The sequence below is a fragment of the Elephas maximus genome, chromosome 10, assembly GCF_024166365.1.
Source record: "Elephas maximus indicus isolate mEleMax1 chromosome 10, mEleMax1 primary haplotype, whole genome shotgun sequence".
NCBI classification, from domain to species: Eukaryota; Metazoa; Chordata; class Mammalia; order Proboscidea; family Elephantidae; genus Elephas; species Elephas maximus.
Window position 1 is genome coordinate 109866150 of NC_064828.1, and position 27629 is coordinate 109893778.

At 49.5% G+C, this 27629-nt stretch overlaps 2 protein-coding genes across 2 annotated transcripts in view; one reads left to right on the top strand and one right to left on the bottom strand.

Moving 5' to 3' along the window:
- Positions 1 to 6590: 6590 nt before the first annotated feature.
- Positions 6591 to 27629, bottom strand: part of LOC126083717 (uncharacterized) — a 55776-nt gene continuing 34737 nt past the window's right edge. The window contains exons 3-4 of the mRNA XM_049897547.1: positions 16702 to 16817; positions 6591 to 6738 (exon numbers count right to left, since the gene is read on the bottom strand). Of these exons, the coding sequence (XP_049753504.1) occupies positions 6591 to 6738; positions 16702 to 16817 (264 nt within the window). The remainder of the gene's footprint in view (positions 6739 to 16701; positions 16818 to 27629) is intronic.
- BDKRB2 (bradykinin receptor B2) lies at positions 16140 to 26553 on the top strand. The gene is given in 3 exon segments (XM_049897610.1): positions 16140 to 18644; positions 20578 to 21654; positions 21656 to 26553. Coding segments are annotated over 3 exon segments (1269 nt in total). The 5' UTR covers positions 16140 to 18600; the 3' UTR covers positions 21804 to 26553.

Here is a 27629-nt window from a genome sequence, read left to right on the forward strand (position 1 = left end):
TTGAAATGAGACTGGTTCAAATTAAGATGCGCTGTAAGTTTAAAATACACACCAGATTTTAACTACTTAATAGGGAACATATACATATATAATAGCTCATTAATGAGTTTTATGTTGATTACGTGTTCAAATGGTAACATTTTAAGTGAAATGGACTAAAAGGATATTAGTAAAATTAATGTCACCTGTTTATTTATTTATTTTTTTTTAATGTGGCAAGTGGAAAATTGTTCATTACTTCTGTGGCCACGTTGTATTTCTAGTGGACCGCACTAGGCGAGGCTGTAGAAAACTCTGTAGAACAAACAACCAAGATTTTTCAACAAATACATTGCAAGGAAAAAAAGAGATGGCAGGGGACCTGTAGATTAAAACAAACTTAAGAGAAATATCCACCAACTCAGTGTGTGAAGTAATTTGGATTCTGATTCAAGAAAATCAACTGTAAAAAAAAAAAAAAGCATAAAGGGGCATTTATGAGATGGTTGGGAACTGCCTGAGTAGTTGACGCTACTAAGGAATTATTGTTAATTTCTTTGAGATATGATAATGGGTGTGTGGTTACGCTTTCTGGAAAGAGTCCTTATTATTTAGAGATGCATCCTGAAATATTTACAGATTAAATGATAGATGTGCAGGACTTGCTTCAAACCACATAGGAGGGTGAGTGGGTTTGGGTGTCAATGAAGTAAGATCAGCCATGAGTTGGCAATTACTGAAGCTGATCGATGGGCATGTGGAGTTTCATAATGATGGTTGTTTACTTTTGCATGTATTCAACATTTTTCATAATAAAAAGGTTTTTAAAAGGCCTAAGGCTCTGGCTCAGATGGCCTGGGTTCAGATCCCAACTCTGCCACATGCTAGCTGTGCCTCAGTTTCCTCATCTGTAAAAGAGAAAAAAAAATTGCCATTGAACCGGTTCCAACTCATGACGACCCCAGGTGGCAGAGTTGAACTGCCCCATAGGGTTTTCTTGGCTGTAATCTTTACAGAATCAAATAGCCAGGCCTTCCTTCCGTAGTGCCTCTGGGTGGGTTTGAACTGCCAACCTTTAGGTTAATGAAGGAGCACAAACTGTCTGCACCACCCAGGGACCTCTATAAATAGGGGTGATAATAATTGTCCCTAGATTACAAGGTTTATCTGTAATGCACTTAGAACAGTGCCAGAAACTGCAAACTAAGGAAAAGAAATGGAAGAGGGTGGCAGGCATTCCACACATTGTCACCAGTTGTCATAATACCCTGTTTGGGGAGGTTATGCCAATGTTACCCAGAGGCTAAGTCACCTGCCCCAGCTCATCATCGGTTCAAACCTACCCAGAGGCACCTCAGGAGACAGTCCTGGCAATCTACGTCCACAGCCACTGGAAACCTGTGGAGCACAGGTCTACTCTGAAACACATGGGGTCTCCAGGAGTCGAAGTCGACTTGATGGCAACTGGTTTAGGTTTTGGGGATTGGGTTTTTTGTGTGTGTGGTTTCTTTTGCTTCTCCAGTCACTAAGATTTGAGGGCCATTGATAGAGACCTGGTAGTACAATGGTTAAGCACTCGGCTGCCAACTGAAAGGTCAGTGGTTCAAACCCACCAGCAGCTCGGCAGGAGAAAGATGTGGTGTGGCAGCGTGCTCCCATAAAGCTTACAGCCTTGGGAACCCTGCGGGGCAGCTCTACTCTGTCCTGTAGGGTCACTATGAGTCAGAATCGACTCAACTGCAATCAGGTTTGCCTCTACAGATTAACTGTGAGAAAGATGCCCCCCTGCTCCTTCTAGAAAAGATTGTCAGAATTCCAGAGCTCTCAAATTCCCTAGGTTGACTCCCTACATTCCAAAGGGCTTGGCCTCCCAGCAGAATTGGGCCAAGGGCTGAGGGTCACATGACTGGGGCAAGGACTTGACTTGGGCAGGAATGTGGGCAGGGCTGACAAGGCGAGGCTGAGAAAGATGAGGAAGCTGCAGGGAGACAGGCAGGGAGGACGCCTGGTAAAGGGGAACTGTCTAGGACTGACTCATTCCACCCACCTCCAAAAGAGCTTTCGCATGCCAGTGAGTAAGGAGATGAACCTGAAGACACAGTGAGCCAAATCCCACCGTCTCTACTTGCTCAATTCTTGGGCTGGCAGCTCACTGCTTCCCCAGGGCAGCTCATTAAACTTTCGGGGCACAGCTGTGGAAGGGTCTTCAGAATCATCTATTACAGCCCCTCACTCTCCCAGTGAGTGATGGCCCCCTGGCCTCCAGACAATTCCCCTTCACCTCTTTGCTATACTCTCAGACAAGGCTGGGGCCTCTGCTGGCCAAGAGGTCAGGGAAGGCTTCTTAGAGGAGGTGGCGTTTGAGAAGGTCCTTGAAGGGTGGTGCTAGAATGGTGCTTGATGTCCAAATTCTTTGTAGACTGCCCACCACATCTCTGCTGTTTGCCTCTGGATCCTCACACCGAACATGGCAAACAGAGCCCAGGAATAGAAGTGTGTTGAATGAATGAATGAATGAGTGAATGAGCAGGAAGGCCACTCCCAGAAGGGGAGAGGGCAATGGCACAGGTCTTCAGAGCCAAGAACTTGTTGTAGGGAGCCTTCGGACCCCAGTATTATAATGAGCCCCTGGGTGGCGCAAACACTTCAGCACTCAGTTGCCAACCAAAAGATTGGTGGTTCAAATCCACCCAGAGGTGCCTTGGAAGAAAGGCCTGGAGACGAGGGGTGGGTTATCCAATAAGTACAGTACAGATTTACTTGGGTTTACTTCCTAATCGGCAGTGAACAATTTCACACGGGTTTCACCACAGATGTGAAATTCTGTGAGTCGGAATCGATTCGTCAGCAACTGGTTTCGTGTCTTTGGTATCACATAGCGTGCAGGAGGGGACAAAAGTTTGCTGCCCCAGATTCGCTGTTCTTTGCAGCTCCCCTTGCGTGGCATGGGGCAGGGCCGAGACCACGTCGTGACGTGAAGGAGTCTCCTTCCCCTGCGGCTGGCTCAGTGCCTCCGTTTACTGTGTCTTCCTCCCCCGGGTTTGTAAACTGAGGTGGGCGGGAGGACAGGTCACGCTCTTGCTTGCATGCGGTGGGAGAGATGGGCCAGCGGCCAGCTCGGGGGAGGCTCCTGGCCAGCCACCCTCTGCACCCTCCCCAGGAAGGGCCCTCTGCACCCTCCCCGGGAGGGGCCCTCTGCACCCTCCCCAGGAAGGGCCCTCTACACCCTCCCCGGGAGGGGCCCTCTGCACCCTCCCCGGGAGGGCCTGTGCCACCTGCAGGTCATCGGGATCGGCAGGGGGCTGGGGAGTCTGAGGGAGACCCAGCCACGGCTCACCGTCCCGCCTGAGCTCTTTCTGAGGCATTGCTTTTCTGGAAGACAACCTCCCGTCTGGGCCTACAACCTTCCTTCCTTACATAATTTTTGGTTTTGTTCTCCATGTGGGTTTATACTTCCTCTCATTATAAGTTATTTACACGCTCACGACAGGACACCTTGAAAACACAGGAAAGTAGAAAGAGGACATCTCTATTGTCACACAAAGGCAGCTGCTCCTAACGTTTGGGTGTGTGGCTGCCACACTTCTGCAGGGGTTTTGGGTTTTAAACATATTCACAGACAATATTTGCATACAGGTCTGTCTTCACATGGGTGGGGACAGCAGGGGGACGATCAAAAAAGAGTTTAAAAAAACAGTTGCCATTGAGTTGATCCTGACTCGTGGTGACCCCTTGTGTGTCGGAGTAGAACTGTGCTCTGCAAGGTTTTCAATGGCTGATTTTTCAGATTTTTTAGCTTACCAGGCCTTTCTTCTGAGGTACCTCTGTATGGACTCGAACTTCCAACCTTTCAGCTAGCTGCCAACCCCGTTAATCATTGAAACCACTCAGGGACTTTGATAAAAAGAATGTTGTTGTCAGGTGCCATCGAGTCGATTTTTGACCACAGCAGCTCCATGTGACAGAGTAGAACTGCCCCATAAGGTTTTCTAGGCTGTAATCTTTACAGGGGAGCCCTAGTGGCAAGGTGGTTAAGAGCTTCCTGCCAACCACAATGTCGGCAGTTCGAATCCACCAGCCGCTCCTTGGAAACCCTACGAGGCAGTTCTACTCTGTGCCATCGGCTCTCTGTAAGTCGGAATCAACTCAACAACAACAGGTGTGGGTTTTTTGGTTTTTTAATCTTTACAGGAGGAGACTGCCAGACCTTTCTCCCATGGATCCGCTGGTGGATCTGAACCACCAACTTTTAGGCTGATAGCCCAGCACTTAACAATTGAGCCACCAGAGCCCCTTGATAAAAAGAATAACCCAAACCAAACCCAACCCATGGCCGTCTAGTTGATTCAGACTCATCAAGACCCTATAGGACAGAGTAGAACTGCCCCACAGGGCTTCCAAGGCAGTAATCCTTACCGAAGCAGCCTGCCACATCTTTCTCCCATGGAGCGGCTTATGGTCTCCAACTACCAACCTTTCGGTTAGCAGCTGTGCACTTAACCACTGTGCCACCAGGGAAAAGAAGAACCTGTAACCCATTGCCATCAAGCCATTCCGACTCATAGCAACCCCATAGGACAGAGTAGAACTGCCCCATAGGGTTTCCAAGGAGCAGCTGCTGGATTTGAACTGCTGACCTTTTGGTTAGCAGCAGAGCTCTTTAACCATTACACCCCCAGGGCCCCATCCAAACCAAACCCAGTGCCGTCGAGTTGATTCTGACTCATAGCGACCCTGTAGGACAGAGTAGAACTGCCCCATAGAGTCTCCAAGGAGCACCTGGCAGATTCGAACTGCTGACCCTTTGGTTAGCAGCCGTAGCACTTAACCACTACGCCACCAGGGTGTAGGGCCCCATAAAAAGCTGGAAATCAGGATTCCAGGACCCAGGTTCGAGGTTGAGCTCTGGCACTAGCTGGCTGTATGCCCTTGAGAAAAATGCCCACTCTCTCTGGGCCTCCATGTCCACCTCTAACATGAGAGGCTCTGACGAAATATTGTCCAAGAGCCCATCCCCCCCTAATATTCCAGCCCACTGTAAGGTTTAGCCAGGAAGGGCTTCAGGGAGGGGAAAAGGAAGAAACAAGGAGGAACACGGCAGGAGCAATAACCGTATGCTGCAAGTGAGAGCCATTTCCCCAAGGGCTCCAGCCCTGACACACCTGACATTTGGGCTCCTCTGGACCCCTCGACACCTCTGGCCCAGGTCAGACCCCTAAAATGTCACTCCAGCAGGAGAAGGCAAGGCCTTGGCTCATGTTCCAAGCTGGGAATTACTTGTTGGGTGGCTTTAGGCATTTTTTTTGCCTCTCTTGGTGTCAGTTTCCCCCACTGTAAAAGAGAGGGTGGAGGGGTAGATTGGGCGTTTCCTTTTTAATCAGCAGAACTCTTTCCTCCAATAAAATTGAGGAAAACCTGATACAGAGCAGAGAGGAGGGAGACACTGACGTTATCGAGCACTCAATGTGCATCAACCCTCGCTCTATGCGCTTTCCACTCATTAACTTACCCTACACTCGAAGCAACCCCACAAAGTAAGTGCTATTCTTACCCCATTTGACAGATGAAGAAACTGAGGCCCTGTGTGGCTAAGCTACTTGCCTAGGGTTATGCACAGCTAGTAAATGTGGAAGCTGGGATTCCAACCCGAGTAGCTATCTCACCCAGGGAAACCACAGGGCCCTTGTAGTTCCAACCCTCTGGGACATCTCCAGGCACCTGACCCATCCAGGCCCACATTCGCACAAACACACATATGCACAACACGAACACACAAACACACACACGTGCACAAACACACATACACATGCAAACACGTGCACATCTACGCAAGCATACATACAATGCACACGTGCACACACATCTACACACATGTGCACACATGAACACACACATACATGGGCACATATACACGCAGAGACACTGGGACCACTCCTCTGCAGCCTGCCTGCCAAGCTCCTCAAGTTCCAAACCAAAGGTGGCCATCGAGATTGAGGGACGAAAGTGTCCGAGAGGTGACCAAGGAGTAGTCAGAGCAGAGAGGGAGGAAGAGCCTTGCCCCTCAGCTAGAAGCTGCCCCCGAGGGGCTGCTGATTTCCTAAAGCTTCCATGATCCCTGGAGCTCTGGTGGCACAGTGGCTAAGTGCTCAGCTGCTAACGAAAATGTCGGTGATTTGAACCCACCAGGAGAAAGATTTGGCAGCCTACTTCTGTAAAGATTTACAGCCTTAGAAACCCTATAGGGCGGTTCTACCCTGTCCTATAGGGTCGCTATGAGTTGAAATGGACTCAGCAGTGGGTTGGTTTTTGGTTTCCACGATCCCTGAGCCACCCACATCTGGCCAGCAGAGGGTCCGAGCTGCCCTCTGAAGGTCACCTGCAGAGAGCTTCTTCCCTGGGGGATGTAAGTCACAGCGCCCCCTGCTGGTCTGAGACAGCCAGTCCTGCAAACCCTCTCATCCAACAAATATTCCATGGTGGGCAGGGGAGGGCGCCCTGTGGTGAGTGGAAGGCAGTCCAGTGTGAGACCAAGGGCTTGTAATTTGGATTCAGGCAGGTCTGGGTTTGAATCCCCGCCCTGCCACTGACTAGCTGTGTGACCTCGAACCTTCTCAGTTCACTTCCCTGAGCCTCTGGGTTCTTATGTGGAACGTGGGCATGACGATGCCACCACCACACGGTGCAGATCTGAGGATGTCATGGGCCGACACACAGAAAGTTCTTCCTTTTCCCTTTGCGTCCACCCTGCAAATACGTGTGCTGGGGAGAAAAAAAGAAATAAGGATCACTCCGCTTTCTATCAGTCAGTCAGTCAACAATCACTTACTGAGCACCTACTGTGTGCCAGGCCACGGCAGAGAAATAGGAAGGAGCGAGAACACTCTAATAGATGTGCCCTGTGATAAACATCATAAAGTGGGAAAGGAGGGAGAGAACACCTCTGCATCCGTCAGGGCTCAACCAGAGACAAAGGTCCACTAGAAGACATATATAAAGAGATTTATTGCAGGGAATTGGCTCGCACCATTATGGAGGCGGAAACCCTGGTGGCACAGTGGTTGAGAGCTATGGCAGCTAACCAAAAGGTCGGCAGTTCAGATCTACCAGGCACTTCTTGGAAACTATGGGGCAGTTCTACTCTGATCTATAGGGTCGCTGTAAGTTGGAACTGACCCAATAGCAACGGGTTTAGGCTTCTTTTTTTTTGGTTTACTCTGTCCAGTAGGGTCACTATGAGTCAGAATCAATTGAACAGCAATAGGCTTGGGGGTTTTTTTATTATTATTATTATGAAGGCTGGCTAGACAAATCCAAAATCCACAGGGCAGGCCATGAGGAAGGACAGGCCAGAACTCTCGGGCCTGAGTGGAAGCTGAAGTTCACAGGCAGTATTTCTTCTTCTTCAGGGAAGTCTTCACTGTGCTCTTAAGGCCTTTCCACTGATTGGATCAGGCCCACCCAGGTGATTGACAATAACCTCCCTTACTTACAGTCAACTGCTTGTAGAGTTAAATCACATTACAGAATAACCTAATCATAATGAACAGGAAAAAGATAAGAAGTGAAATGAGCCCCAGGGTGACTGGGGGTGAGGATAGCCAGGGGAAGGCCTGTCCTCCTCTGGAGAGAGCAGGAGGGAAGAGGCCCTGCTTCTCGGGCTCTCCCTCATCTCCACTGCAAATGCCCTGTAACGTTCTGGGCCTGTAAGTGTCCCGATCCTGGAGGGCCCATATGCAAATATCTAGGATTAAATCAGACTTTCTGACTCAGCTCCCTTTAGGGGTTCCTGGAAGGAAGTAGACTTCCCAGAACCCCATCCTTCCCCCACGGAACAGCTTTGGCCTCTTTCTCAAGGAAAAGGAGGAAAGGGCTCTTTGGAGACTCCATGCTTACGGCCACACCTCCTCAGCCTGCTATTGAGGCTGATACGTTTTATCAGGAGTCTCTGGGTGGTGCAAGAGGTTGGCACGCTCAGCTACAAACAGAAAGCTTAGAGGTTTAAGCCCAACTGGAGCCACCTTGGAAGAAAGGCCAGGAGATCTGCTCTTGAAAAATCAACCACTGAAAACCCTACAGACCACAGTTCTACTCTGACACACACGGGGTCGCCACGAGTCGCCGAATCTGAAAAGGTCACCTCCAACCCACCCTGGCATTTACTGGGGCCTCAAGTTTTCCTTTGAGACTGTCCGTAAATAGCATCCTTACTCTTTAATGATGTAAACCAGATTTTAGAGAAAAGTATTTATTCTAGGGAAGTGTCCGGGAAAGGGCTTTGAACTCAGGGCCTTAGCTCTTTCTAGCTCTGGCCTTGATTCTAACTTGCTGGGTGGTCTTAGTTTTATTTAATTATGGAGCAAATAGAAACCCTGGCGACGCAGTGGTTAAATGCTCCATTGCTAAACCAAAAAGTCAGCAGTTCAAACCCACCAGCCGCTCCATGGGAGAAAGATGTAGCAGTTTGCTTCCACAAAGATTGCAGCCTTGGAAACCCTAGAGGCAGTTCTACTTTGTCCTATAGGGTTGCTATGAGTCGGAATCAACTCTAAGGCGACAGGTTTGGGTTTTGTTTGGGTTTATGGAGTAAATGTTTTTCAAGAGCTTAGGTTGTGAAAAACACAGTAGCGCATGGCAGAGGGTAGACAGATGAACAAGGCGTGGGTCCTCCCTTCTGAGAAGACTCTGAGTATAATGGGATAGACAGACACACCTCACATACACAAACACCTCTGTCACATACACATACCCCTGACACAACCTCACATATACACATACCCCTCAGCCCCTCTCTCCCACACACACCCATCTCACACACACGTCATGCACGCACACATACACACACATCGTCCTTACCCACACACCTCACACTTACACCTCACACACATACACACATACCCTCGCACACTCACATCTCTCACACACACCCCTCACACACACAACTGTCACTGACAGAGCGGATGCAAGAGAAAAAGGGGAAGAGCTGCCCTCGGACTGAGGAGGGAACGTGGCAGCCCGAAGAGTTCCATGGATCCATAGGCCTGTGATGTCCCAGCAAGACTCTAGTCTCTCCACCCAGCTGGGTAACCAATGTCTGAAAACCCTGCCTGACTGTGAGCAGGAGAGCAGGCCGGGTGGAAGGGGCTCCTCCTGCCTCCTACCTCCCGGTGGCTGAAGCAGATGAGTCTGACAGACTCTCAGATAATGGAGGGAGAGTAGCCTGCCTTCCTGAGCACATGAGCCACGTGTGGGCACTGTTTCTCTACATGTTACACGTATTCACTCAACTAATCCTCACGTTAGCCCTAGGAAGAGGAGGTGGGGCTGTTTTTATGCTACTCCCCGCTTTACAGCTGAGAAAAATGAGACCCCATGAGGTTCCATTCCAAGCCCAGGGGGTGAGGACACAAATCCAGAGCCCGTGGGCCTAACTGCCAGGCTGTACCTCCCCTGTTTGGCATGTAAGTTTGCAACTAGACGCTGTGGGGCTGATTCCCGCATAGACCCTTCCACACTCACATCCCAGCCATATCTCTGTAGCTGGTACAATTATTTATTTAATATTGACTTGCTTTTTAACTGAGACTTCGTGTCACTAGCTTAAATGGAAAATGAGTATCATTTGCCATAAAAAGACAACGGTGAAGCATAAGTACAATGGAATATAACCAGTAAACCAGCTGCTATCGACTGACTCATGGAAACCCCATCTGTGTCAGAGTAGAACTGTGCTCCATAGGGTTTTCAATTGGCTGTGACCTTTCAAAAGTAAATCGCTAGGCCTTTCTTCTGAGGTGCCTTGGGGTGGGTTGGAACCTTCTGCCTTTGGGTTAGTAGCTCAGTGCTTAACTGTTTGCGCCACCCAAGGACTCCTAATGGAATATAAACAATGTTGTTAAAGTCTGGTTAGATTCCAGAGGCCAGCCAAGTCTCTGAGCCCCTTTCTTTGTTGAAAAGGAAGAGTAGCAAATGCTAGAGAGGTGCTGAAGACACACCAGCACCGAGCTGAAACTTTCACCTTAACCTAACCAGGAGGGACGAAATGATCCAACGGCATTTACTCAGTCCACTCCCTTCACTTTGGGAAATACTTTCTGGCTGTAACATGCAGCCAGAAAATATTAGACAAAAGGTAGGTACAGGTACAGGTGACTACAAGGCCAGGTGGCTCCTCCAGAACAAGGCAAACCCTGGCCCTTGAGGAAGTGACGCTGCGTGTTGCAGAGGCCACAGCCTCAAAGGTCCCTCAGACATGGATTATTGGAAAACCAAAACAGCCTTTCTCTGAGGCAAAAATGGAACTTACTCCTGACAGCCCTGAAACCCAGTGTTTATACGATTAAATAAAGAGAAATATGTTTAAAGTAAGTCTTCTTGGACAGAATTCGGAGACGATAGACTACAAGTGAATCAGAATGTTGGATGTTCCCACTCAAGCATCTGTTTGAAAAATGAGGGAAAGCCTGGCTGCACAGTCATCCTCCGTCTGTGAGCGGCATGGGGGCCAGATGGCTGCCCCTGGTCAGTAAATGAGGAAAATGAGGCCCAGAGAAGTAGGGGGACTTGCACAAGATCACACAGAGGTGACTCGAACCCCATTCCTGACCACTACCGTCCCGGCCAATGTGCCCACTATCCCCCCACCATCTCCCCTCATTTCTTTAGATGGTCTTCTGACATCTGACTTTCATAATCCCAGGCTATATTAGCCAGGGGCCCAGAATGAAAGAGAGACCACACTCAAACTGAGTAACATGAGGAGAATTTAAACAGAGGCTGTTTGTTGTTGTTGTTAGGTGCCATGGAGCTGGTTCCGACTCACAGCAACCCTATGAACAACAGAAAGGACCATTACCCAGTCCGGTGCCATCCTCACAATCGTTGTTACGCTTCAGCCCATTGTTGCAGCCGCTGTGTCTATCTATCTCGTTGAGGGTCTTCTTCTTTTTCGCTGACCCTCTACTTTACCAAGCATGATGTCCTTCTCCAGGGACTGATCCCCCCTGATAACATGCCCAAAGTACATGAAGACGAAGTCTCGCCATCTTCGCTTTTAAGGAGCACTCTGGCTGTAATTCTTCCAAGGCAGGTTTGTTTGTTCTCCCAGCAAACCATGCTATGTTCAATATTCTTTACCAACCTCATAATTCAAAGGCATCAATTCTTCTTCCGTCTTCCTTATTCATTGGTCAGCTTTCGCATGCATAGGAGGCAATTGAAAATTCCATGGCTGTTTGCAGAGTTGTAAACTACAAGGCTATGAGTTGGCATCTACTCAACGGCAGTGGGGAGGATACAGGGTGGGGGGGGGTGCAGAGGGGCCAATGATGGTTCAGTGGCAGAATTCTCACCTTCCCTGCAGGAGACCCAGGTTCCATTCCTGGCCAATGCAACCCACTTGCAGCAACCACCTGTCTGGCAGTGGAGGCTTGCTTGCTGTGATGCTGAACAGGTTTCAGCAGATTTCCAGAATAAGACCGACCAGGAAGAAAGACCTGGAGATCTACTTCCAAAAATCAGCCAGTGAAAACCCCGTGGATCACGACGATCCAATCCCATTGTGCATGGGGTGGCCATGAGTCAGGGGCCGAGTGGACAGCAGCCGCCAACAGACTTCAGGGTAGCCTGCAGCACCCCAGAGCTAATACAGCAAAGGCAGTCGCCCCCACCCACGCCTGGCCCCAGTCCTGAAGGGGCAAGAGAAAAAAAAGAAAGAGGAGGTGGCAATTACTAGAGTCGGGAGACAAGGGCCCCCAATAAGAGCTGTGAACTTTGGTCCAGCACAGCCAGTACCTGGAGCCCCCACAATGAGGGAGCTGGGGGAGCAGAGCCAACACCCCGCCTCACCTTCTTCCTCCTGCTTTCCCCTGCTCTCCTGCTGGTGCCCCCACTGCTCAAAGACCCAGTGGTGTTGTCCTGTGGTCCCCTCCAGTCAGCTTTCACAACAGAGGGCAAGAAGGAAAAGCGGGAGAGTGGCCTGGAGTGAGTGACTGCCCTACGGCAGCTGTGCAGCTCAGGGTCCACCCAGGTCTGTCTCTAAAGCACTAAAAACAAGAAGTCTGCTTCAGACTCCTAAGCTCTCCCATGTCCTCAAACCCCTGCTCCCCAGACACCTGGAGACCAAAGCCATTCCCAGAAAGCTGGGCAGGAGAAGCCCTCGCCTGTGTTTTGAAAATGAGAGCCATGTTTACAGCTATTAGCAAGCAATTAGGATTCCACTGGGCTGATTCAGCCAGATCCAGGGACACCTAGCCAGGTAGATCCATAGCGGAGGGCAGGGAGGAAACACGGCCCTGGCAGGCCCTAACTTACCTGCACTTGTGGAAATGGGAGGCCTGAGACTGAGGTCCTCAGAGAAACTTGTCTTTGCTCTCCTTCCCCACCCCCAGCATGTAATATCCACTGCCATCAAGTTGATTCCAACTCATAGCAACCCTACGGGACAGGGTAGAACTGCCCCATAGGGTTTCCAAGGCTGTCATCTTTACGGAAGCAGACGAGACACATCTTTATCCCGCAGAGCAGCTGGTGGGTTTGAACCACCAACCTTTAAGTAGCAACCAAATGCTGAACTCCTGGGCCACCAGGACTCCTTCAGCACATACCAAACCCAATAGATAGTTAATAATTGCTTTTAATGAGCCTGCGGGGCGCAAGCAGTTTACAATCAGCTGCTAACCTAAGGGGTGACGATTCGAACCCACCCAGCAGCTCCAGGGAGAAAGGCCTGGCCATCTGCTTCCGTAAAGATTACACCCAAGAAAACCTTACGGAGCAGTTCTACTCTGTCACACTTGGGGTCCCCATGAGTAGGGGGTCCACTCAATGGCAGCTAACAATAACCGCCACCACAATAACAAACTACTTTTTTTTTTTTTCTTAATTTTTATTGTGCTTTAAGTGAAAGTTTACAAATCAGGTCAGTCTCTCATACAAAAATTTACTCCTTTCTACACACTCCTGCTTGCTCTCCCTCTGATGAGATAGCACAGTACTTCCCTCCACTCTCTCTCCTCGTGTCCATTCGGGTAGCTTCTGGCCACCTCTGCCCTCTCATCTCCCCTCCAGACAGGAGATACCAACATAGTCTCATGTGCCAACTTGATCCAAGAAGCTTGTTCTTCACCAGTCTCATTTTCCATCCCCTATTCCAGTCCAGTCCCTGTCTGAAGAGTTGGCTTTGGGGATGGTTCCTGCCCTGGGGTAACAGAAGGTCTGGGGTCCATGGCCTCCGGGGTTCCTCCAGTCCCTGTCTGACCATTAAGTCTGGTCTTTTTACGAGAATTTGGGGTCTGCATCCCACTGCTCTCCTGCTCCCTCAGGGTTTCAACAAACTACTTTTAATAAACAACTTAAACACCTGACTTCTGATTCACAGCTGAACTTGCTTTCCATGAGCCCAGGAGGGCCCCTCAGAAAGGAGAACAGCGAAGTCTTTCTTCCCTTCCCCAAAGCACTACCTCCTTTGGTACTGGCCACATCCTTGGGAGTTCCCCATCCTGCTCTCAGCTCTGCGCAGGGGCTCATGCAAACCTGTCCCAGGTGCTGTCTGAATATCTTCTGCTTTGATTCCTGTGTATCGGCTCAGCCTTTTCTTTTTCCTAATATGTTCAAATTTCCTGACTATCCACTGGCTCCTCTCCACCTCCCTTAACTGCGTGGGGGGAGCTGGATTTCTGAAGCCCCCGTACCAATGTTGCAATGCCTCTCGTTGAGGAGTGGCTCAGGCTGGGGAAGACAGATCTGTGGCTACCCCTGAGAGCACACACACGCACGTATACAGGCACGCACACACGCATGCACACAGGTGCCTTTCAACCCTTCCTGGGCAGGGGTGAGAGGTCACTGAGAACCTGGAGAGAGCAGAGGGCTTGGAACCAGAAGACAGGGGGTTAAGTCTTGCCTCCAGGTTTTCCCAACCATGCGATTTGGGAAAGCCACCTCCCCTCTCTGCACCTCGTTTCCCCCTGTCCATGGCAAGCACAGGGCTTATACCCACCTCCCTGGGTGGGAGTGAAGTTGAGCATGAAGAGTAACAGAGAAAGGTGTTAATGGAAGCCCCACCTGGCAGAAGAGCTTGCACCTTTCACGGGGGACTCAAGTGTGGTGCTGGACTCAGAATGTGAGAACACTTGGTAGCCATAACCACCACTAATGGCTGGAAGTATAGGTAGTCCCTGACTTACGAAGGGGTTCCATCCCAACCACTTCGTCATAACTTGGTTCTGAAGCAAGTCAAGCCCCTCTTTTTCCTTAGTTTTCATTATTTTTGCCTTTTATTATCAGTATCTTCGTAAAGACAATCTATTTGTCGGCGTCGGTGTCAGCGTCGGAGTCTTAACGGCTGTCGGGCACATGCACAGTTCCATTGTCTCACGTCGTTAGAGTTGAACTTTGCCCAACTTTCTATCTCCATCATGGCTCCCTGCACCGGCACCAACACAGACTTCATTGTAGACCAGGCCACAGCCTGTTACGTGGCAGTGTTTTGATCAGTTAACCATAACACTGAACATCCGCAAGTGAACACCCGAGAATGATAACATCAGCAAATTGCAGGCCGCAACACTGTTTGTAGCATATGTTACTAACAATAAGATGTAGAAAAAAACCGACAGTTCTAAGTGCAGTTCATCGTAACTGGAATATGTTGTAAGTCTGTACCTGTCTCCTTCATTAAGCTCAAAGCCCCTGGAGACCTCGTGACTAATTTGCCTCATCACACCAGGACCAACCCTGTCCTCCAGCCCTGACCCCTCTCTGAGCTCCAGACCAACGCTGGACCCACCAACCACTCCACGCCCGCCCCCAGGAAGACCCAAAAGCGCCTCAAACGTAGGTTCAAGTCTAAACTCATGATCTGTTCTTTCAAACCAGGCCTACCTCTTCTCTTCTCAGTAGATAGAAGGTCCTAGGGGTCATTCATCCTACCGCCTCGCCATCGTTCCCATCCCTCCATGTCCAATCTTGCACCAGGCACATCCATTTTACGCTGTAAACTACCCCTGGAAGTCATCCTCTTAGCCTGCACTATTCCATGCCTAAACTAATGGGCAGCGCCTGCTAACTGCTCTCTCTGCTTCCACTCTGCACCTGTCAAAATGCGTCTCCCTCAGCGGCCTAGCCCACGTCCATACCAAGCTTCTTCCTGCCTCAGGGCCCTTGCACCTTCTGTTCCTCCTGCCCAACATCCTCCTCTCCACCCTCATCCTTTCACCCAGTTTATTCCCACTCCAATCTCATCATAAATCTCCATGCCCTCCACCCCCATATGGCTTAGAACCCCATGTATATGCTGTCACAAGACCTTTCCTTTTACTTCCTGGCAATTACACCAGTTTGTAATTATTTAGGGACTATTTGAGTGATGTCTGGCTTCTCCATTAGACTGTACGTTCCTGGAAGACGGAACCTGTGTCTATTCTCACCATCATGTCCCTAGCACCCAGTACGTAGCTGGAGGGTGCTTAACAACTACTTGTTAAGGGAATGACAGGGTCCCTAGGTGGCACAAAAGGTTAAGCACACAACTGTTAGCCAGAGCATCTCAGAAGACAGGCCTGGCCATCTGCTTCCAAAAGGTCACAGCCTTGAAAACCCCATAGAGCAGTTCTACTCTACACACACGGGGTCACCATGGGTCAGAATCGACTCACCAGCAACAACAAGGGAATGACTGAAGGAAAAAGCAGCTCAGCAGACCCCATTTCCCTTTCAGAGCAGAGAATGCAAGTGTTCGATGCCCCCAGCCGCCATCTAACCGCTTTTTCTCTTCCAGTTAGCCCAGTGAGGCCACGCTCCTGGTCCACTGTGATTCCAAATGTTCTCTGCCTGGAAGAGACCCATGTTCCTATTCTTTCATGAGGACTCGGAGCCCAGCATGGCCCCCTGCAGGTGAGTCAAAGGGATCCCTCCATGTACTATCTATGGGGAGGCCAGGCAACCTGGAAAATGGCCAGAAGGGTGGGTCTCAGAGTTGAAGGACCTGGATCCTCATCTCCTGGGCAACACTGAAGGAACCAGTATGGTTAAATTCAAAGATAAAACTCCAAGGGCTCGAGAGGCTGGTGTTCAAATCCCCGTCAGGAGAGGGAGGGGGGTTTTCTGTGGGGCTCAGGGGTGGGAGAGGGGGAGGAAGCATTCTTGGTGGTCGTATGTGAGCTACCATGGATGAACTTGGAAATGAAGGTAAGAGTGTTAATCCCTCAAGTCCACACTCAGTGGATCAGACAGGGATGTGCAAGGTCACCTTGAGAGAGAGAACATCTCTAACATGTTGCTGACTTCTGATGGACGGCCAGTACAGACTAGGGAGAGAATGGTGGCGGGGGGAGGGGGGTTGTCTGAAATGGAGAGAGAAATGGTAGGGCCAACCCTGAGGGGCGCCAGTGTTAGCAAGATACCGACAAGAGGAGCCCAGCCCAGCCTCCTATGGCATTGACCAGGTAGCCATCCCAGCCAGGGCCATAGAGCACTCTGACTCCCAATTCTGCACTTAGCAGGCTGCCCCCTGTTGATCCTGGGGCTCCACAGAGCCAGCTATGGCCCAGGGTGCCATCCTGCTGAGAAATTAATAGCATCTGGTGCCATTTGTTAGCTTCAGTATCTAGTGAGTTAGACCATGACAAGTAACTCCCAGGCCTGGGGCACTGAGCAAATGGATTTCTACAGCTGCAAAAAAGAAGTCCAAAGGCAAGGTCAAGGTGCACCCGGGGGAGCTCTTACCTGTGGAGGGCTCTGTGGAGGAGTCTGCCAGTCCTGGCTTCCTTGGGCATCCCTGATGTCATAAATGTCATCTTTCCCTGGTCTCCAGGACAATCCCCAGCATCCAAGAAACCTCTCTAAGGGAGGAGAGAGGTGGCAAGCTAGGTGGGGCAGGATGTGTTTCAGGTTGCAACAAAACAAAGTGAAAAGAACAGCCTCTAAATGCATAATGCATTGGGTAATGAGTCTTCAATGGCTCCCAGTAGCCCACAAAATTAAGTCAAATTCCTCTCCCTGGTACTCAAGCTCTCCACGCTCTGCCCCAACCTCACTACTCCTCACAAATACCATACGGTCGGCCTAAATGAGAAGACCCTCTCCTGAACCTCATCTAGTGCCTCCTACCCCTCTGCCTTTGCTGGTGCTGTTCCCCAGATCTGAAACACCTCCCCACATCACCTCACCCACCCCAGCTTTCTCCTTCCTCTCAAATAAGTCACTCATCTTCTCTCTTTAGATCCCTCCCTGCTATATAAAACCAAAAACCGAACCCATTGCCATCTAGTCGATTCCGACTCATAGTGACCCAATTGGACAGAGTAGAACCCCCATAGGGTTTCCAAGGAGCATCTGGAGGATTTGAACTGCCAACCTTCTGGTTAGCAGCAGTAGTTCTTAACCACTGCACTACTAGGGCTCCTCCCTGTTCTATACTTACAGTTTCTTTCTTGATCGTCACCCAGAAAGGTAGCTTCATCTCTGGGGTGCTTATCTAATCTCCTCGCTAGAGTATAAACACCACGCAGTAGGGAAGGAAGACCCCTGGGTTTGAATTCCAACTGTGTAACCTTGGGAGCCAGCGGCCCTTGAGTAAATTCCAACTTATGGCGACCCCATGTGTGTCAGAGTAGAATTGTGCTTCATGGGATTTTCAATGGCTAATTTTTCAAAAGTAAATCTCCAGGCCTTTCTTCGAGGTGCCTCCAGGTGGACTCAGTCCTCCAACTTTTCTGTTAGCTACTGAGCTCGTTAACTGTTTGCACCACCCAGGGACTTCACACCAACTAGGATGGCTATTAGAATCCCTATGTGGTACACACTTCTTGTCCCCCTTAAAGATCTCAGGGACAAAGCCTTTCTTCCTTAGCACTCAGGGAAGACCGATCTTCCCTTATTCAACCTCATCTCTTGCCACTCCCCACTTCCCCATCCAACATCTAAGCCCTCCTTTCATAAATGCTCTCACTCTGAGCCTCTGCGGAAGCTTCTCCCTCTGCCTGGCCTTCCCTTCCTCCTTCCTTTCCCCCACTGAACTGTTCCCCCTCCTTCAAGGCCCAACTCAAGTCATCTCCTCCGCACCTTGGTCCCATGCCCCTTGTGATGGTTGCTATTATGTGTCAACTTGGCTAGGTCATGATTCTAGTATTGTATAATTATCTTCCATTTTGTGATCTGATGTAATTGTCCTCTGTTTTGTGGTACTATGTAATTATCCTCCTTTTTATGTGTTGTAAATCCTAAACTTCTATATGTTAATGAGGCAGGATTAGTGTGGGGTGTATCTTGAGTCACACTCTTTCTAAAGAGTGTGACTCAAGTCACAGCCTGACTCAAGTCACACCCTTACTCAAGTCACACCTTTACTCAAGTATATGTCATAAGGGAAGTTTCCTTGAAGGTATGACCTGTATCCAATATATATGGACGCTCTGGCAAAACTTGCTCTGGATCCTGTATGTGGCTCATCATCATCTGACCTCCAGTTCTTGGGACTTGAGCCAGCAGCCTTCCGTCTGACCTGACAATTCTGTGATTTACCAGCTTCCACAACCTCATGGGCCTGCAGCCTGTCATCTGACCTGCCAATGTGGGATTTGTCAGCTCCTGCAACCACATGAGTCAGGAGAAGCCTCCAGCCTGATGCCTAACCCACAGTCTTGGGACTTGCCAGCCTCCACAACCACGTGAGCCATTTCCTTGAGATAAATCTTTATAGATATATATATATAAAGCATAAGTGTATATATATATGTATATATGCTTCATTGGTTTTGCTTTTCTAGAGAACCCTGCCTAAGACACCCCTCATTCTACCACCAAAATGCTGGACCACAGTTGCAGTTGGAGTTCCTACAGGGCAGGGCCACATGATACCCTTCTCTGTGTCCCTACACTCAATGCAGAGCTCGGCAAGGAGCAGATGCCCAAGAAACATTTAAAGGATAGATACATTGATTAATGAGTCCATCACGAGCTCTCAGCATGGCTCCAGGAAGCTGGCCAAAGGCTGCAGGAGGCAGAGGGTTTTTCCTGGGAAACCACAAAGGCCATCAGCCAAGTCTGTCCCATACTTTGTCACCCAAAAAATGACGTTCCAGGAAGAGCCCCTCTACCTCCCTTCACTCACCAACTGGGCACTGGGGAAATCCCCAACTAGTCCCACCCTTTGGGTTGTGCTTTAGGCTCTTCAATGTATCTTCACATCTACTCTTTGATCTGAAACTTACAACAGCCCTGCAAGGCAAGTCAGGAAGAGATAAAGCCCTACTCCAAAGAAAACCAAAAGGAAGTTTAGAGAAGTCGAGCAGTCAGCCCAAGACCACACCACTAAGATTAGAACGCATGTCTGTCCAAATTCTCTTCTTTCCACTATGACCCACGCCTCTTTGCTGCGGGTAGAGATGACTTAGCCTTAACGGCAACTCTTCTAGAAAGTGGGGTATCCCATACTTGTGCCCAAGAGGGAAACAGGAGCCAGTGGATTAATGATGGGGTCACTGATACAAGAACAAAAACTTGCAAAAGTAATGCTGGAGTTTGACATGGCTTGTTTTAATAGGTTCACAAAAATAGATAATTATCAAGATAGCACCTAAGGTTTATTAAGCCAAGTGCCACTCTTGTCTCAAGTCCCACCACAGCCTTGAGAAGTAGTTTTTGTCATTCTCATTTTACAAGGTAGGCCATTGAGATTCAGAGAGGTAAAGTAACTTCCCTGAGTCACACAGCTTATGAATGAAGGACCTGGGATTTGAACCCAGGAGGACTGCCTGGCTCCAAAGCCCTTGCCCTCCCTCTGTACCATGCCCCCTCTGATCATCAATGCTTCCCAGATGAAGGGCTTGGAAGCAGAATGCTGCCCTTTGCCAGAAGAGGCATGTTTTCCAAGGAGATAAGGCGTGGCAGATGAGCCGTGACTCTGGGGCAGGACAGGAATCTCCCTGTCTGGCATGTTATTGGTTTTCTCTTTAATAAATTACTGGTCCGTCTGTGGCCAGGTTTTGAGGCTAACGGCTAACGGCTCCTTTGGGAGGGGCCCACGTGATAAGGAAGGAATATGCAGTGTATCCTCCTGTCCTGGGAGCTGCAGGGAAGTCCAGGTCCAAGACCTGTGATTGTTAGTGCTGTTGATAGACTCTGGCCAAGGAAACAGCCCAGGGAAGCCATGAGGCAAAGAGCTTGAGGTCTCAGTTTAGGTCCAAGGAAGAGAGGGGGCCTCTAAGACGCCAGGGAGTCAGGTGTGCTGGGACATGCAGCTCTGAACGGTGGGGCTCTAGAAAAGGGCCCCAGTTCCTCTCCTGACCTCACCTTCTGGAAGCTTTTCGCTGAACAGATTACAAAAAAAAAAAAAAATACCCTGTTGCCATCAAGTTGATTCCGACTCAAGGTGATCCCGTGTATTGAAGAGTAGAACTGCTCCATAGGCTTTCCTTGGCTTTAACATTTATGGAAGCAGATTGCCAAGCCTTTCTTCCTCTGAGCAGCTGGGTGGCTGGGAACTGCCAACCCTTAAGTTGAACAGACACACGTCCTTATGCCCCTTCTCCTTCTGTATAATGGTTCCTCTTTCGTCTTGTCACCTTCAGGTGTAACAGCCTCTTTACCACTTTCTTTCAGCGCCGAGATGCTCAACATCACCTCGAAAGTCCTCGAGCCTGCTCTTAACATGACCCTTCCCCAGAGCCGAGACTGCCCCTCGGAAGAGTGGCAGGACTGGCTCAACACCATCCAAGCCCCCTTCCTCTGGGTCATCTTCATACTGGCCACACTCGAGAACATCTTTGTCCTCAGTGTCTTCTGCCTGCACAAGAGCAACTGTACGGTGGCGGAGATCTACCTGGGCAACCTGGCACTGGCAGACCTGGTCCTGGCCTCCGGGCTGCCCTTCTGGGCCATCACCGTGGCCAACAACTTCGACTGGCTCTTTGGGGAGGTCCTTTGCCGCGTGGTAAACACTGTGACCTACATGAATTTGTACAGCAGCATCTATTTCCTGATGCTGGTGAGCATTGACCGCTACCTGGCCCTGGTAAAAACCATGTCCATGGGCCGTATGCGTGGGGTGCACTGGGCTAAACTCTACAGCCTAGTGATCTGGGGGTGCGCCCTTCTGCTGAGCTCACCCATGCTGGCGTTCCGGACCATGAAGGAGTATGGAGAGGAGGGACACAACGTCACTGCCTGCTTCATCATCTACCCGTCCATCACCTGGGAGGTGTTCACCAACGTCCTCCTGAACTTCGCGGGCTTCGTGCTGCCCCTGGTCATCATCAGCTTCTGCACGGTGCGGATCATGCAGGTGCTACGCAACAACGAGATGCAGAAGTTCAAGGAGATCCAGACAGAGAGGAAGGCCACAGTGCTGGTCCTGGCCGTGCTTCTGCTATTTGTCATCTGCTGGCTGCCCTTCCAGATCAGCACCTTCCTGGACACCCTGTTCCGCCTGGGCTTCCTCTCCAGCTGCTGGGATGAGCACATCATTGACGTCTTCACGCAGATCAGCTCCTACGTGGCCTTCATCAACAGCTGCCTCAACCCGCTGGTGTACGTGATCGTGGGCAAGCGCTTCCAGAAGAAGTCACGGGAGGTGTACCAGAGAGTGTGCCAGAAAGTGGGCTGTGGGCCGGAGCCCGTCCAGACAGAGAATTCGATGGGCACGCTTCGAACCTCTGTCTCGGTGGAACGCCAGTTACACATTGCCCGAGTGGGTGGTGAGCAGCCAGTGGGCAATGCCACCCAGGCTGCTGCTAATTTCTCTGAGGACTGATGGACAGTTGCTCCTTAGCATGGCCCCACAGAAGGTTGGAAGGCATTTCCAACATGTGAGCTTGGGCAAGGAGTAGTGTCTCCATCAAAAGCTAGGAGAGTAATCCCTGTCATGTCCAAGCTGCAGTGAGCACGGCTGTGAGGATGGGGCAACCTATGCCCAGCCGAGGGCTGCACACACACTACAGTGTTATTGCTGTTGTCAGCTGCCAGCCGGGAGCTCCTTCCATGAGTAGAGGGGTGGGGGCGGGGAGAGGAGCCAGTGAGCTTCCCTCCACTGTCCCGCCTGCCCCAGCTCGTCAGCTCACGTCTCCAGGACAATTGCCCCCACGTCTGGTGCAGTGGCTGAGGGCACACTCCAGGCCTGGCTGACTATTTGTGGAAGTTTCTATAATTCGCTTAGCTAGGATTTTGAAGGATGACTTCTCAGATTCACGAAGGCCAAGCCTGAGGGTCGTCTTCTGATGAAATCCGGGGGATCCCTGATAAGAACACAAGAGATCAGGATACTGTGGCTCGTGTCTCTGGTGGATGTACAAAGTGGTTTGTGGGAAAGAAAAACCCAATAAGCACTTTTGGGGCACTTGCCACATACTCAGCACTGAGCACCGTGGGACAACAAGGAAGAAACAGAAGGCCCGGCCTCCGTCTTCAAGGAACTCAAAAGCTCACCTGGGGATGCCTGGACCCTTGCAGCCACCAGGCTGTTGCAGGCAGGATCAACGCAGCATTACGGGTGGTGCAGAGAGCAGGTGCTCCCAGCTCAGCCCATAACTAGCTGCACAACTTAAGCCAATCGATTGCCTCGTCCCTGCCTCAGTTTCCTCCTCTGTCAGATGAGGTTGTTGTAAAGATTAAAGGTCATAGGCATAAGTACTTTGAAAAGTGAAAGGTGCTGTGTACAGTTAAGCCACTGCTGTTATGCATACAGAACGGAAATAAATTTATTTAGGCAAAAGCCACTGCAGACTTAGAGATAGCCCCACAGAGGAGAACAAGTGTTGATAGCTAAGGTTTATGTAAAGCACCCGTTATTGTCTGACACATACGACACATAGTAAAAAAAAATACCAAACCCATTGCCATCGAGTCAGTTCCGACTCATGGTGACCCTACAGGACAGAGTAGAACTGTTTCATAGGGTTTCCAAGGAGCAGCTGGTGGATTTGAACAGCCAGCCTTTTGGTTAGCAGTCATAGCACACCATAACTCTTAAATGTTAGCTCCCTTCCACCTTTCCTTCCACCACCCTGTCCACATCCCTCCCCTACACGCATACGCACACACATATGCACACACACAGGAATTTGGGGGGAAAACCACCTCTTAAATGCTGATTTGTGATGAGGCAGAGAGAAGAAAGGATTCTGATGGGACTTGGCCTAGTGATCACCGGCAGACCCTCCCCGAGGTTGGTAACAGTCGTACGAGAGGCTCAATCAATGGTTTACATCAAAGGTGGCCCCCCGTGGTCCAGAGAAGACCTTGAGCAGGAAGTAGTGGGGGGCCACCCAAGGGCAGCAGACCAGTGAGCATGAGGGTCATCTACCTCCAAGTAGTCCATTTCCAGCCCCAATCTCCCTGACACAGGGGCTGAGCACCCCACTGGGAAAACTCAGGTCCATGGCCAAACGGAGATGGCCAGAAGAGTAACCGGGTTCCCATAGAATCAAATGCAGAAGGGCCCGGCTCCGCCCCATAGTGGGTGGAGCCTGAGGGGTGGACAGAGGGCGGGACCCAGATGTCAGGCCAGAGGAAGTTGGTCAGGCATCCTCGGCCAGGGGCCAGGAGATAGCCCCACTCCCAAGTCCCAGACCCTCCTCAGGGAACTCGTTTCTTTGTTTTCTGTATGTCTACATAAGCTGTGTCTTGTGGGCAGCCCCAAGCCAAGCCCCACAGGAACATCAAGCCCCAGAGGGGAAGCTCAATGGTGCTTTCTTTGGGGGCAACAAGGATGGTGACTTAGACAGCCCCCAGGCCACGCTCACTCCAAAAGGGTGTCTGCTATCTTGCTGGCTTTCTGGAGAGGCTGGAACCTGAAGGATGGGTACGATTTGGATGGCAAAGAGCCCACAAAGCCTGGCCAACCCAGCTCCGAATTTCAGGACAAAATGGGTCAAAATTTCCCTCCCTGCTCCACCCCTTTTTTCACCACCCACACCCTTCTGCCCCGATGAATAAATCTATGCACTTGTAGCTGGAGAAAGAAAACGGGTGAAATAAGAGGCACGGTGGCTTCACTAGGGGGTGTGGAGAGTGCAGACCTCACCCCCCGATGTTGTCAGAGGGGGTGACACCAAAATTACCCCACAGTCTGCAGTGGCATCAGTGGCTGCAGTGGGCAGGCCAGCATCGCCAGAGGAGGGGTTGTCAAGCCAGTGGCGTCACTAGGGGTGGTGTCACTTGTCACCTAGTGTGGTAACTCATCACCCCCCCATCACCCACCAGTCACTAGGGTTGGTGTCACCTAGTGTGGTAACTGTCACCACCACTGTCCCCCACAGCACCTGCCACTAGGTAGAGAGAGGGTCTCCACTTTGGCCAGTGGGAGAGGGGAGGAGCTGCAGGGAGCCACAGGGGGCGGGGCCAGCACTCAGCCCTGCTCAGAGATGGGGTAGGGCCAGCCCCACCCACAGGGGGTGTGACACCATGAGTTACCACACTGGGTGACACCCACCCTAGTAACACCACTGAAGAGGTAGGAACCATTTAGTATTGGAATGAAGCTAAACCATACACATTGTTGTTAGCTACCACAGACTAGGCCCCCAACTCACGGCAACTCCATACACAACGGAACAAAACACTGCCCTGTCCTGTACCATCTCCATGATTGGCTGCAGACAGGCCATTGTGATCCATACAGTTTTCCAGAAGTAGATCACCAGGCCTTTCTGTCTTAGTCTGAAAGCTAAAACTGCAGGAAACCTGCTCAGCATGATAGCAACACACAAACTACCACAGACGGGTGATGGCTGTGTGCGAGGTGCATTGGCCGGGTATTGAACCCAGGTCTCCCTCGTAAGAAGGCACTGAGCCACCACTGCCCCATCAACCATGCACACACTGTGAATGAAATCTAAGGGGCTACGCTTTGTGATGTACAGCAGTTATTCATCTGCAGGTATGTGATGGCCTAAGGGTCTCCCATGAGCATAGCCACACCACAGCCCTGGGCTCCTAATTGTCATTGAAGGTCCACCCGTGCTGTTAGGAGCAACCTAGCCTATGGGAGGGGAGCTGCCCCGTGCACTGCATTGATACTGTGATAAAGAACCTTCTCTGTCTTGTAACGGACCCTAAGAGGAAGCAGTTCACATAAGGATGAGAGAATAGATGAACTGTGTAAACATGTATCCTCTCTGTACAGCGTAATAAACAGAAGAAGTTCTTACACAGTTGTCGTTTATTACAACTTCTGAACCCCCTGAGTTTTATTTCTGTCCTTGGTCAGGGGAACTGACTTGGGTAGGCAGTAGCCTTGGTGTGGTTGTTGGAGGGGGAGGTGCTGGGGAACGTCCATTTATTTCTCCTCAACCTACTCTAGGGTTCCTGTCCTTTAAATCAGTGGCCTCCAAGCTTTTGTAATTGTGTATCCCTATAAGTAAAAAAAGACAAGAGATTTTTTTGATTACGTATGTTGTTATCAGCTGCTGTCAAGTCAGCCCTCAACTCATGGCAACCCCGTGCACAGCAGTCCTATTCTGATCCATAGGGTTTTCAGTGATTGATTTTTTGGAAGTAGGTCACCAGGCGTTTCCTCCGAGAGGTACACTGGCCAGGAATCCAACTGAGATCTCTGGTGTGGAAAGCAGGAATGCTACCACTGGACCACCCCTGCCTCCCATTGATTATCCATACTTTATATATATATATATATACTTATTACTATGTAATAAAATGTAAATTCTATGTGTGGCTAATGGCCTCTATGAACAACTCCTCCTTTGCCATGAGATCAGAAGGACTGGATGGTGCCCAGCTACCAATACTGAACATTTTTGATCAAAGATTCTACAGAAGAATCTTGATCAAAAAGGGGAAAATGCAGAACAGAATTTCAAATTATTATGGACTCTAGAATTCCTGGAGCCATGAAGCTCGGATGAACCTCTGAAACTATTGCCCTGAGATAATCTTTAAAACTTAAGCCAAAATTATCCCCTGAAGTCTTCTTAAAACCAAACAAAAAATGTTTGCAATTATTAGCCATTAGAGAAATGTAAATCAAAACTGCAATGAGATATCATCTCACCCTGACACTCCTGGCATAAATCAAAAAAACAGAAAATAACAAATATTGGAGAGGTTGTGGGGAGATTGGAATTCTCACGCACTGTGGGTGGGAATACAAAATGGTACTACCTCTATGGAAAATGATAAGGCACCTCCTTAAAAAGCAAGAAATAGAAATATCATAAACCAAAAAAAAAACCAAACCTGTTGCCATCAAGTCGATTTCAACTCATCACAACCCTATGCAATCCAGCAATCCCAGTCCTAGGAATATATCCAAGAGAAATAAGAGCCATCACACAAACACACATATGCACACCCATGTTCACTGCAGTATTATTCACAATAACAAAAGGATGGAAACAACCTAAGTGCCCATCAACATATGAATGGATAAATAAATTATGGTACATACAAGCAATGGAATACTACACGATGATAAAGAACAATGATGAACCTGTGAAACATCTCACAATATGAATGAAACTGGAGGGCATTATGGTGAGTGAAATAAGTCAATCACAAAAGGACAAATATTGTATAAGATCATGGTTTTTAAAACCCAAGAAAATGTTTACACACAGAAAAAAACAATCTTTGATGATTACGAGAGAGGGGAAGGGTGGGGAGGGGAAATCACTAGACAGTAGACAAATATTAGCTTTGGTGAAAGTAAAGACAACACACAATATAGGGGAAGTTAGTATAACTTGACCAAGGCAAAGCCATCAAAGCTTCCTAAACACATCCAAACACCTTGATGGACCAAGTTACTGGGATCACGGTCCTGGGGAACATCCAGGTCAACTGGTGTAACATAGTTCATAAATAAAAATGTTCTACATCCTACTTTTGGTGAGCAGCATTTGGGGCCTTAAAAGCTTGCAAGCATCCATCTAAGATACATCTATTGGTCTCATTCCATCTGAAGCAAAGGAGAATGAAGAAAACCAAAGACACCAGGAAAATATTAGTCCAAAGGATTAACGGACTAAATGAACCCATAGCCTCCACCAGCCTGAGCCCAGAAGAACTAGATGGTGCCACCACCTGCCACACTGACAGGGATCACAACAGAGGATCATGGACAGAGGAGGAGAAAAATCCAGAATGTAATTGAAATTCACAAAAAAAGATCAGATTTATAGGCCAGACAGAGACTGGAAGAGCCCCCCGTGACTGTGGCCCCGCACACCCTTCTAACTCAGAACCGAAGCTACTCCTGAATTCCACCTTCCAGCCAAAGATTAGCACCTGTCAGCTTGTGGTGCTGTGGTGGTTTGCATGTTGCTGTAATAATGGAAGTTTTGCCATTGGTATTTCTAATACCAGCAGGGTCATCCTTGGTAGACAGGTTTCAACAGAGCTTCCAGACTAAGACAAACTAGGAAGAAAGACCTGGCTGCCTACTTCTGAAAAAAATTTGGCCAGTGAAAACCTTATGAATAGCAGCAGAACATTGTCTAATATAGTGCCAAAGATGAGCCTGTCAGGTCGGAAGGCACTCAAAATACAACTGGGAAAAAGCTGCCTCCTCAAAATAGAGTCAACCTTAATGACACGGATGAAGTAAAGCTTTCAGGACCTTCATTTGCCGATGTGGCACAACTCAAAATGAGAAGAAACACCTGCAAACATCCATTAAGAATCACCATGTGGAATCCATA